This window comes from Gallus gallus, chromosome 6 (genome assembly GCF_016699485.2).
Source record: "Gallus gallus isolate bGalGal1 chromosome 6, bGalGal1.mat.broiler.GRCg7b, whole genome shotgun sequence".
Lineage (NCBI taxonomy): Eukaryota > Metazoa > Chordata > Aves > Galliformes > Phasianidae > Gallus > Gallus gallus.
The window spans coordinates 34,877,585-34,890,084 of NC_052537.1; the positions used below are offsets into that span (position 1 = coordinate 34,877,585).

The 12,500-nt window shown below is 45.9% G+C and overlaps 1 protein-coding gene across 6 annotated transcripts in view; it reads left to right on the plus strand.

The window, feature by feature from the left end:
* Window positions 1-12,500, plus strand: part of MGMT (O-6-methylguanine-DNA methyltransferase) — a 141,791-nt gene that overhangs the window by 103,568 nt on the left and 25,723 nt on the right. For all 6 annotated transcript variants that reach the window (XM_025152041.3, XM_025152042.3, XM_046943093.1 and 3 more), the window contains exon 4: window positions 8,920-9,077. In XM_025152041.3, the coding sequence (XP_025007809.1) occupies window positions 8,920-9,077 (158 nt within the window). The remainder of the gene's footprint in view (window positions 1-8,919; window positions 9,078-12,500) is intronic.

Consider the following 12,500-nt stretch of genomic DNA (forward strand, 5'->3'; position numbering starts at 1 on the left):
GGGTATTTGCTTCTGGCCTTCCCGTGTTTCCCATGAAATAGCTGCTGGATTGTTGCTAGGTGAGGGGCTGCCTTTGATTTCCCCCATTCTCAATCCAGAACGGGTTGGTCCTTTCCTGTAAAACAGTACACAGAGAACTTCTTTCTTTTTTCAGACAAATCTTCTGGTTGTTTTGCACTGACCCCATTGATTTGAAACAGAAGTGTGGATGAAGAAACTACTCTGATAGAAGGAATGTTTTGGTTCTGTAGGTATGGCCAAGCTGCTGGGCCATTGGAGGCTATTCATTTGTTAATAGTTCAGTCCTTTGCTGATGCTCAGTCTCCGGGAAGGAGGAGTGGAGCAGTGTTTTCTCCTGCAGTTGCTGTTTTTCTGGCTGCCCTGGGACAGTGCTGAGTGTGTTATGCCACCAGTTTGATTTGCTCTTGTTTTGTTCCCAGAGCTCTGGTTTCCCAGCCATCCATTCTATATCACACCTGGAGTAAAACCATTCCCTCTGAGGGAAGCAGGTCTCTTTGAGGAAGGGGGTCTGGACTGGGGCTGGCCACAAAGGCTCTGCAGCCTCACAGCACTGTTGAGCACCAGAACTGTGGTTTTCCTGACCTGTCTGCTACTGTGAAATAGAAATATACCAAATGAAATCTGGAGATAACAGGAATTAGTCTGGAAATTATTTGCCTGGGAGAAAGTAGGAAGCAGTACTTGAGTGGGCGACCCACTTGGGTGATGGGCGGCGCCATCCTGGTGGCTGAAGGACCATAGGTTTTTAGTGGTTGTCTTTGCACTTTGCCTTTGTTTTAACAGAGATCTCTGTCTGTAATGAGGTATGCTTCTCTGGAAACACGATAAATGTGTCCAGGAAGAAATAAGCCAAGATCACACAGTGTTGTCTTCCTTGAACCTGCTCCTTGTGCTCCCGGAGAAGTCCACCTCTCGCTGATTGTTTTGTTTTCTCCACAGTCTTACAGTGCTGTGTCCCAGGGCAAGATCTTGTTTGAAATCTGTGTCTCTCTATATAGGATTCCAATCAAAACTTTAATGGTACAGGGCAGTGAGTAGCATTTAATGACCTTCAGTGCTATCACTTGAGTCTTTGGGGCATTGACATTGATTTTCCTTATCTTGGCATATGAAGACGGGAGTCCCACTGCCTTCTTTAAAGTGTTTGCTGGCACACATTCAGAGCACAGAGTAAGCAGACAGCATCTTCCTGAGCATCACAGCTGGCCGTGGGCACTGCCTTCGTTGGCAACCTCCATGTGGTACCTACACGTAGCATCATTAATTGCAGAAGACCGATCTGTTTGAGTGTCTGTGTGTTTTACTCAAGAGGTACATCTGTATGTTTGAGATCTGTGCAGGTGCTGCTTCTTCGGGATAAAAGGTATCCATGAGAGTTTCTACCCTTAATAATATGTAAAAAAGTGGAATGGAGAAAACATCGCAAAGGTTGTATGGAAAAGAGTAAGTCTTAATAAGTTTAAAGTTCTTATCCTCTTCCATAAAGGCTCCAATTGCTTCTCAGTAGGTCTTATAAGGAAGTGTGGTTGGGGCGTTCCGACAAGAACTGCGGTGTGTTTTCTGTGCCTTGCAGCTCTCCTCCTTTTTTCAATCTGTGCCTACTGTCATACAGACACTCCAGTGATAAGAAGCTAAATTAAACCATGTAAGGATGTGCTTCCCTGTGAATTTCAAGCTTTAAAAGGCTGCTTTGTTCGCTCATTCGGTTGTGGGGGAAAAATGCAGCGCAGACATATGGCTATTTGAACTCTTTATTTGCCACATTTACAATATTAATAACACTGTTTCTAGAAGTTGTCACATCAAGTAAAAGATCTTCATTCCAGGCTGTCTTTTGGGGCCAAATTGAGACTGGATGCATGCATTTAATAAATTGTAGTCTCAAGTAGTCATTTTTGTAAATAATTAGCTTCAGTGAAAGAATAAGTTAGCATATTGTATGCATCTAATGTTGCAAATGTACATACAGCAAACTTTCCTATTAATCAACAGTCAAGCACTGTAAGTTGGGTCTCATACATAATGAATTGTTCTTAAACCTCCTGGGTTTCATTGATAGAAAAATAAGAGAAAACATGAGTGTAGTAAGCTTTTGAATAAAATTTAACGAGATTGCTCTGCATCCTGTAATTGTTTTGGAATCATTAGAGACCAGATAATCCATCCACACTTTTGGGGTGGCTGTAGTCTTCATCTATCAAAGAAAGGCTATTTAAGTGACGTTTAGATGTTGATAAAATACATTTTTATTTATTTCCTCAACGAAGGCTTCATTGAAAATGCCAGCTGAATGTATGTATGTTACATAAAGAATAGCGCTGCATGACTGAGCCTCATCTTCGTGTCTCTGTTCTAATTATTACCCATTCTTGCATTTGGGAAGTATCACATCAGCTGCTCCTCTTTGAAAAAAACTATTTGGAAAGACAACTGTCCGAATTGCTCCTGCAGAGCTGTGCAGGTCTGAGGAGCACAGTGAGACAGCCTTTGCTTTTCAGGCACGGCAGTTCTTTGTGCAGGTCTGATTCCTGTTGGCCTCACATGGACGAGGCCAGCGTGTAGAGTCAGCTTCAGTCATTGGCAAAATAAAGTGAGGAAATGCTATTGAAGAAGCTGTGAAATACCTTAACTTTTAAATTATGTGTGCCTCTCGTATGTATTTACTGACAGAAGAGCTACTGTTCGGATTCTTGAGGGTCTGCAGAGTGACTCAAGACTTTGTCCAAATGTGCTGTGTCCCCAGCTGTGGGGGGTGGCTGTCCCTGACTGCCCCAAATGGTGGTGGTGAGGGCAGAGGTAAATCTGCAGCACTCAGTGCCAGGAGCTGGGGGAGGTTCTGGCTGGGGCTGCAGCCTGACCAAGGGCAGTGTGTCCAAATAAGAAGCACAGGGGAGCAGGGCACAGCTTCATGGGCATGGATTTGTGTGGTTTTGAGGCTGCAGCATGGGGAAAATGCCCTGAGGAGTTCCCCCTAATGACTCAAGGAGCCCTTTTTCTCACTGGTCTTGAATCCTTTGGAGACTTGGTTGGTCCTGTCAGATGCTCCTGAGGTTTTTTTGTTTCTTTCATGGTCATAGAATTACAGAATGGCCTGGGTTGAAAATAACCACAATGATCATCTCATTTCAGCCCCCTGCTACGTGCAGGGTCACCAAGCACCAGGCTGCCCAGAGCCACATCCAGCCTGGCCTTGAATACCTCCAAGGATGGGGCATCCACAGCCTCCTTGGGCAACCTGTTCAGTGCGTCACCACCCTCTGAATGATCTTACATCTCCATCCAGAACTCTTTCCCGAGGTGATGACAGGAGTTCTTCTGTAATTGGGCAGTATTTTCAAAAATGTTTTTCTCTCCAGCTATGGGCAGATTGATGGATTCATGGAGTTATAGCAGAGAACTCCTTCTATGAGATCAGCTCCACGAGATGCATGCTCAGGAGGTGCCTGCCTGCTTTGGGCCTCGATGACTGCTGGGGCAGCAGCCAAGGTCTGGTTCCCTTGAACCCAAACAGGTTGGTCCAGCAGACCTCAGCATCTCCCATGGTCTTACTGCTCGGGGAAGGTTTCTGTAATCTCTTTTCTTTTGTTGTTATTGTTTTGGGGAAATTTTGAGGAAAGAAGAAGGGATTTGGTAACATCGCTATTCAAAATACAGATGTGGTTTGTTGGATTTGGTTGTTGTGGTGCTTTTTTTTTTTTTTTTTTTTTTTTTCAGTTGTATTTCTTCCCTCTGTCCCCCCTTTTTTATCAGTGCATTCCTAGCAGAGCATTTTTCATCCTTATTGGACATATCTTGGTAATTTTTGGACCCTGGTAATGGAAAAGCCTCTAAGAAATCTTGTGACCAATGCAGTGTAAGAATACACAGGTCCCACTGACGGTAATTCTTCCTATTTACCTCAACCTGGAGCTCCTCTTCAGACTGGGGATGCTGAGTGTTGTGCTGCTCTGGGCAGCCTGGTCTGGTGGTTGGCGACCCTGCACATAGCAGGGGGGGGGTTGAAACTCTGTGGTCATTGTGGTCCTTTTCAACCCAGGCCATTCTATGGTTCTATGATTCTATATGTGTGCTCACAGATTTCTAGAGCCATAACTCTCTTAATTAGGGCTAATACATTTAGATTTAACTATACCTAGATTTCTGTGATAAGAAATTGCGTAAAACCAGGCACTCATTGTCTTTTTTCCATTTCTTATTTTCTGTTTATTTTAGGTCTTTATCCCTGCTGTTATCTGAGTGGAAGTGTTGTAGTTATAGTAATATAATAATGCAATTATCTGAGCCTGCCCGTCTGTGCCAGTGGCCCTTTGCTGAGTGCAGTGTAGCTGCATAGGGAGCTGCAATTTCTGTGTTAGTTGGGGAGCTTTTTTATTTTGTATTTAAAATGAATTGAAATAAAGGGGGATCTTCATTAGCTCAGCATCTGCAGCACTTCACAGACTTCTTAGGTAAACCACTAGAGGGTGAGGTGGGCATCGACGGATAAAGCGCTCAGGTGTAGGAGGCTGCAGAGCTCACATAATCTGCTGTGTTCAACCTAGCAATGATATCGGATATGTACGTAACTTTTATTTATATAGATACACAAATAAATATATGCATATGTAGCAGGTGCTGATACAACACTGTCGTGGCATTTTCCTAGCTTTCCCTTCAGGAAACTGTCAGCAAAGCCATTATGACATATTCTCCTTATTGTAAATCACACTACTCGAGGTACATCTTGTAATGTTTTAGTTACGTGTTACTAAGAGCTGACGAAGGCAAAAAGATGCTTAGAAATAAAAAGGATAATTAGAATCCTAGCAGTGTAGGAGATGGCTGCCCACTGAGGCTCTTCAGCATGAGACACGGCGTTGCTCTGGTTTTCCTGACAGATAAGCTATTGAGAACGATACTGAAGCCAATTTGCTGCTTACGTGATCAGTTTGGAAGTGTGTTAGAAACTTCCAAGTCTCGTCAAATGGTTTGGAAGGAGTCTGCTAAAGTGAAACAGGTGATATTGCTGAGTTTCTCCCCCTTTGCTAAAGGCTTTTCTCACCCAGCCTTTGCTAAGGCTGTTTTCCTTTATTTGCTTGTATTCAAACTCGTAAGTCGTGGAAGGGAATGGCTGGGACAGGAACCTCGCAGGGCAGACCTCAGCTGCATGGAAGCAACCAACTTTAAAAAAGCATTAATTACTCAGTGACCAGGTAAAAATACGAGAGGAATGGGGACATTGTGAGACTCCAGGTAGCAACCAGCAGCAACCAATAGTGATTAATGTGCAGAATGGGGCATTGAGAAGGAAGCCGAATGCTGAGCAGAGGGGGAACGGTTTCCCGTAACCTAATCTGCTCTCCTTTTCTTCTCATGAATGTTTTGAGACCGCTTTAGACTTGCTTTTTGAAATGTACGTGTGGTTTAGTCAGACCAAAGTGTGGCTTTGAAGCCTCAGAAAAGGCTTTTAGAGGCAGCTGGTGTTTTAAGTTGAATTTTTAATGACGAGGAAGTTTGCAGGAGTACTGCCATGCAACTTCGGGAGGAGGAGAGGAGGGGAGAAGGGCTGGTAGGAGATGCCTTTAATTAGTGATGTTCTGTCTTTTTCTTTGTTAATGTTGTCCAATTCCTAGGAATGGTTGTTAGCATTTCTAACCAAGCAAAATTAAGATGAAGTGTTGAATACTTCTGCCAGCGCAAACCTCTCAGCGTGCATGTTGGTGAATTGACTTTGTATCCTACATAGAAGGTAATCAAGGTATTCTTAGAAAGCACCAACTCTTCTTGCAGAGAATCATAGGGTTGAAAAGGGTTGAAAAGGACCACAATGATCATCAGTTCCAACCCCCTGCTATGTGCAGGGTCACCAACCAGCAGACCAGGCTGCCCAGAGCCACATCCAGCCTGGTCTTGAATGCCTGTAGGGATGGGGCATCCACAGCCTCCTTGGGCAACCTGTTCAGTGCGCCACCACCCTCTGGGTGAAAAACTTCCTCCTAATATCCAACCTAAACCTCCCCTGTCTCAGTTTAAAACTATTCTCCCTTGTCCTGTCACCATCCACCCTCATAAACAGCCGTTCTCCCTCCTGTTTATACACTCCCTTCAAATACTGGAAGGACACAATAAGGTCTCCCCGGAGCCTTCTCTTCTCCAAGCTAAACAAGCCCAGTTCCCTCAACTTTTCCTCATTGGAGAGGTGCTCCAGCCCTCTGATCATCTTAGTGACCCTTCTCTGGACCCACTCCAAGAGCTTCACATCCTTCTGGTACTGGGGGCCCCAGGCCTGGACACCGTACTCCAAATGGGGCCTCACAAGAGCTTAGCTTTTTATGATGGTGGCAGTAAGCAGAGATCGGAGATGTGGAAATGGCAAAGTGATGGGAGAATGGCCCCAAGGCAATGGCCCAGAGGGGTCTGGCAGTGATGGGAGCACCCTGGGGGCTGGTGGCTCCTGCTTGGAGCAGGGGATGGGCAGGCCCTGTGAGCTGCAGACACAGCGGGCACAGCTCTTGGGCTGCTGCTGCGGAGCCATGAGGGGACATATTCTTTCAGTTTTATAGCAGTATTATAGCCCAAATCATTTCCAGGCTCCCGAGTATGTGAAGCAAGATGATGTGAAAACCATAAGGTTACTGTAGTTCTGAGTGCTTTCTATGCTCTTCTGGATAAATGGAGCAGAAAAGTCTCCCAACTTCTCTTGGAGATTTCAAAGGCATTATTATATTCTGTAGTTATGATATTGTCGTAGCTCTAACAATCCACAGTAAAACTGAGCCCTATTCTGCGGAGCGTTGTGCGTGTGCGGAATCACTGATGATCCTTGGTGCTGGGAGCTTGGCTTGAGGTCTGTGCCATACACATATTCATCTCAAAATGTTTATGCACGGATTCTCCAGGCTGGCTGTGGCTCTGGGCAGCCTGGTCTGGTGGTTGGCGACCCTGCACATAGCAGGGGGTTGGAACTGGATGGTTGTTGTGGTCCTTTTCAATCCAGGCCATCCTATGATTCTCACACCTATTTTTTTTAGCAAAGAGATTATTAAATAGCAAAGAAACATAAAATACAGATCGGTTTCATAAAGCAAATTGATAATAGTTTCTCCCTTTCCCATCTGCCTCCTCCTCCAAAAAAAAAAATCACAAGCTGTGAGTGGTTTGGTAAATAAATGGAAAGAGATGAAGGACTGCACTTTATTTCTAGCAAACTGGATCTAAAGCTGGTTCTTCTTTCCCTTTTTCTTCCACTCCAAGCCATCAACTCGTCATATTCTGCTGCTGCTGGAGAATTTTAATTGTCCGCCTCTGTGTCCCCCTTCTTCTCTGCCACTTTCTAATCAGTAATTATGTGGCCTTCAGTGGTTAACAGTTAATCAGAAAATGAATTGGGGCTGGGGGAAATTGCAGGTCCGTTTGATCACACACCAGACGAACGAGAGTTCTGCTTCTGAGAGTAACCCTGGGACAGCTCCTGCCTGCACGTCATTTGTCCTATCCGGAGGCAGGGCCGGGTGGCTGCCTGATTACACGGCTGTCCTGGTGTGTTCAGCTCCGTCAGCCTTTGTGGATCAAGCATTTGAAGGCATTGGGTCATTTTGTAAAGGTGCCTTGTGGCAAAAGCGGGCCTGGTGTCTTTTATGCCATTACTGGTACACGATGCAGTTCATTTTCTCAGGCTTTCTGCTAGGAGGTAACTGACAAAATATTTCCTCTCCATTGCAGCACGTCTCGAGCATAGCAGTGAATTGATTTTACCTTTTCCCCACAACTCTATGGCAGAATTGCTGTGGTTTTCTTCTGCTGTCCCTCATGTATTTTGGTATTTCAGCAGTTTTATCTCCTTTCTACCCCTTTGTGACACATCCAACCTATTGCAGCTGACTGTTCTGTTGACTTTCACCAGCTGAGAACTTGTTCTGGGCTCCGGATGCATTTCCAGCTGGGGGAAAAGAAAAGCTGCAGTATCAGGATGCATCAGGATGGTGTAGCTGAGGTTTGTCAGATCCGGGTACAAGGTTTCTGGCAGGGCTTGGTGGTCTGGCAGCTGCTCTTGGTGTTGTCTCCATATTGCTCTCTAAGTGGTTTCATGCTGCTGGGCTGTTTGGTTACTGATGTGATGAAAATAGTGTCTGTGGTTCTGAGTGGTCTCATGGAGCAATAGGAGAGCACCGTGATCTCCTCCCTGCCACTGCTGTGCTTAACCCAGGGCTTACAGCTCAGGGAGAAGGGCTGAATATTTGCAAGTGTGGTGTTCGTGTTCTCAGTGCTCTCATACAGGCGTTGCACTTCTGTAGAAAAAAGAAGAAAAAAGCAGCTAGAGAAAAAGGACATTTTCATCTGTGGGTGCTTTCTGTTCGTTTGCTTTGCTCTTCAGCATCCTGAAAGCATGAGCTGCCATTGAAAATCAAATGAGTTCTCAATTGCTTCCTTCCAATTCAATAAGAGGAGGAAAGCAGAAACCTGCCAACGTCGCTGGAAGGGGTGGCGGAAGAGGAAAGCGCTGGCTCTGCAGAAAGCTGCTTCCTCTTCTTCCTTCCCCAGGAGGGCTCTGGGGGCTGTGCTGTGCCCATGGGTGCGTGGAGGAGCCTCTCTCCATCCCCACAGGCAGCCAGGATGTGTCCTCCACCGGGCCGGGGTGGTTTCCTTCCATTGCTCCCTGAGGTTGCCCACTTAAGAGTGGTCTTTCCTTCTCACCCATCCTTTATTTTCTTACAACACATCTGAACAACCTCACATCGCCACGGCGTATCAGGAGGTGATGTGGGTGAAGTTGTGTTACTGCTCTTATGACTCTCCTTGCTTTCGTCAGAGAAAAAGAAAGCTTTGGAGTCTGTGCCTTGGAATTGAATGTTTTTGAGATCATAAAGAGTATGAATGTTTGCTTTCATCATTGACAGCCTGACATCTCTGTGCCCGCAGGACGGAGGCTGCGATGCGCTGTGAGCTGAGTGGCAGTGTGACCTCCATGCCGGAGCCACTGCAGCAGTGTGCAGCCTGGCTGAACGCCTACTTCTGTGAGCCCAGCAGGACAGAGCAGCTGCCCCTGCCGCCCTTCCACCACCCCATGCTGCAGCAAGGTGAGTGCCCGGCTCGTGGTAGCTGTAGAATCATGGAGGATTGGGTTGGGAGCACACACACAGCCCACAAGCCCTCCCCAGCTGCGGGCTGGCTGCCCCCAGCAATACATCCATGGGCATGGGCACCTCCAGGGATGGGGCACCCACAGCTCTTTGCACCCGTGTTATCCAGTTCGGACATGTGCAGACAACAGACAAGTGCTGTGATGCAATGGTTAGGATGCTGGTGTTTTTAGAGGGAAACATGACCTGAGAAAAGCTCCTCCTCACCGTTTCCCATTCACTGGTGTGTTTTCCCGAACACCTCGTGACAGAAGTCAATCACATGAAATGAGATAGGCCACAGGATTAAAAACATCAAAACAAAAGTGAAAAAAAAGCAAAACCAGTAAAAACAGAAGTCTGCTTTTTGCAATAGCTTCTTGTTGATCCATGAATGGAATCGTTTCCCAGTGATTTCAATGCTCATTTTCTAACATCTATTCTTTAACTGAACTGATTTCATAATAACAGAACCAAAAAGGGGCTCGTATCTCTTGTGCTACCAAAGGTAAGATAGCTGTGTCTTTCACATGAACCCCAAGTTGTACGTACTCTTCTTTAGTGTGCTTCACAAGAAAGGCACTTTGTACATATGGGGGCATAGGTTTGCATTAGAAATTGTAGGAGAAATATGTCAGTAAAAAGATTGCCAATTTTACATGTGGAAAGGAGCAGCTGTTCTTACAGGCTCACATTTGCAAAACTCAGCTGTGTCTGCTGCTAATAGCTGGTTTTATTCTTATAAATAATAGGGTGCTTCTTGCTGCTGCACTTTCTCATTCTTAAACATCTGATGGCAGCTGCAAGGAGCAGAACAAAACCAAAATGCAGTTGTTCTGTTGTTATGCAGATCATCAGACTTGTTTTCTAAGGGTGCGAGTCAAATTGTATGAAATCTGCAGAGTGCCTTTATTTTAATGGTGAACTTTTGTACAAATTATTTCGTGTTAAGAAAATCACTCAGTGCACCATCTTTTGGACTCAGATGATGAGGTATGGGCTGAGTGCCTTCAATGTTTTGAGTACTGTGCTGTCTTCTGTGAGTATTTATACCATTTGGGTGTTCCCTCTTGCTTTTTCTTCCTTTCATATAGTAGATGAGAATGATATTGGAAGGAATATGGCAATATGTGGCAAAAATTGAAGAAGCTCTTTTTAAACTTATTTAGTAGAAACGTGGGGTAAAGGCTGCATCATCATGGTTTAAATTGCACATTTCAGTTTGTCTGCAAGTGAGAGTTGCAGTACTGCTAAGTTAAGGATTTGGTGTTTATTTGCTTTTTCACATTTACATTTGAAAGTGCCTGTTCATTTCTCCAGGCGCTTAAAAATGCAGAATAAACATAAGCATGAGCACGAGGACCCGCCACCAGGAAGGCTTCTCTCCTCGTGCATCTCTGCCCAACCACAGCTCTCATACCAGCGCTCACAGCCTGTGGCTGCGGCCGCCTGCAGTGCCGTGCTGTGACCCTGGGTGACACGAGTCGCATCAGCAGTGCCTTTGTGATAAGGACTGATGCTTGGCTGTTGTCTTAGTTGATGCTCTGGTCAAACTTTATTGTTTTTTCTTGTGGCAGCGTCATCTGAGGACAGTATGAGTTTTGCTTTTCTTATAGCTGAGCTTTACAAGAGGACTCTTAAAAATATGAAGTGCTTTCAGGATGAAGCACTTCGCAATAAGTGCTTCTTTTCCTGCACTTACTTTTGTGCCAAGTGTTAAGGCACGGTTCCTTACGTAGATAAATACGTTAACAATTAACTTAGTGGTAGCAGAAGAGAGATTGGTGAATTCAGAAAGTCCAGGGGCGCTCCTGCAGGTGGTCAGTGGCCAAAGCAACGATCCCACTGTGTGCTTTTCTCCCTTTGAACCCCTTCACATGGTCACTGTGCTGCAGTCATAGAGCAGTGCGGTCATCATGCTGCCATAACTCAGCTATCATGCACACATGCGTTACTGCTGCCCCAGCAGCCTGAATTCTGACATGACTCCAGGTGCTCATCTCGTGTTCTCACTTTTCCTTCAACTCTTTAAAAAGGGGAAAGGTACGTAAGAGCACTCCAAACACAGAATGAAACATTTCTCCTTGTAACCCATCAGTGCTAAGTTTGACTCTGAAGCGCCAGTGCTGCAGCACAGCCTGGGAGCTGAGGGCTGCCTCCTCCACACCTGCAGAAGCTGTTGGTGTACCAGCTGGCTGCTCCCAGCGAATGCAGCTGGTTCCTTTCCTGTTGGCAGCATAGGGGTTTTTTTGTTAGTTTTGTTTTGTTGGGTTTTTGTGTTTTTTTTTAATCTAATTGAAAACTGGAATTTCCAATGATTGGTCTGGTGCTCAATGTGGAATTTCAGCAACCTAGGAGGTATTTCCCACTTCTCTGCAGTGTGACTTCAAGGTGTTACACCTCGGGCAAATCTCTGCACGTTTATCATGGAGAGTGATTAATTGTTCTTAATGTACCATGGTCATTAGTCCCCGCTGTGTATGATGAAGAACAATGGACCTTGTTACTGTTTTGAAGCCTACGCATGAGTTGTTTGATTTGTGAGTTCATGAAATGGTGAAGGAAATGCTAAATTGGCCAATCATGAATTTCCTGGCTTTTCCTTATTTGTGCCTTTACAAACCTGCTGCTTGAGACCACAGCGAGCATCGCAGCACCGGGTACTGCAGCAGGGAGCAGTGCTGTGTTTGCAGACCAGATGGCTTATTAGAGCAACAAGAGCAGAGGAAATTGGACACACACAAGAGTTTTCCTTTGCCCTGTGACAAGCAGCAGCCCTGGGGCTCTGCTCTTTGCATGCCACGCTGTGCCCAGCTGCCCTCACCACTGGACAAGCTCCTTTTGCTTTGCAGAGCTGTGGTTCTGTCCCTGTGTTGCAGGTATGGGCCTGAGGTGGAGGTGTTTTCTGGCTGTCCAGCTTGTGCACCTGCTTTCACATAAGCTGCATGTTTCCATCTCCGTGTAAGGGAGGAGGACTTTGGCCCTCCGCCTGCAACTGAGGGCAAAAAAAGCAGTGCAGAAAGCCAGAGCAGGAGCAATTTGAGGATGAAGGCCAGGGAGCAAGCCAGCTTAGCAGCTGAAATTTCCCGTGTATAATGCATGTTATTCATCCAAGAAGGGATATTGATGAAACACCTCATACATAATGGGAGCAGAGTCTTCAAAGACAGCGGCAGTGCCTCCATTCCCCCTTCAAGATGACTTCGCGCCGTGCCCAGGCCTGTAATCAATAATTACCCTGTGATTTCCTGGGAGCCTCCTCGCTCTGAGAGGAGAACCACGGCACGGCAGACAGCGAGCCTGACGCAGGCACCGCTAAGGCTGGCGAAGCACACTGTGAACTGCTGCTTCCCAGCTGAAGGAACGGCGAGCTATCCCAGC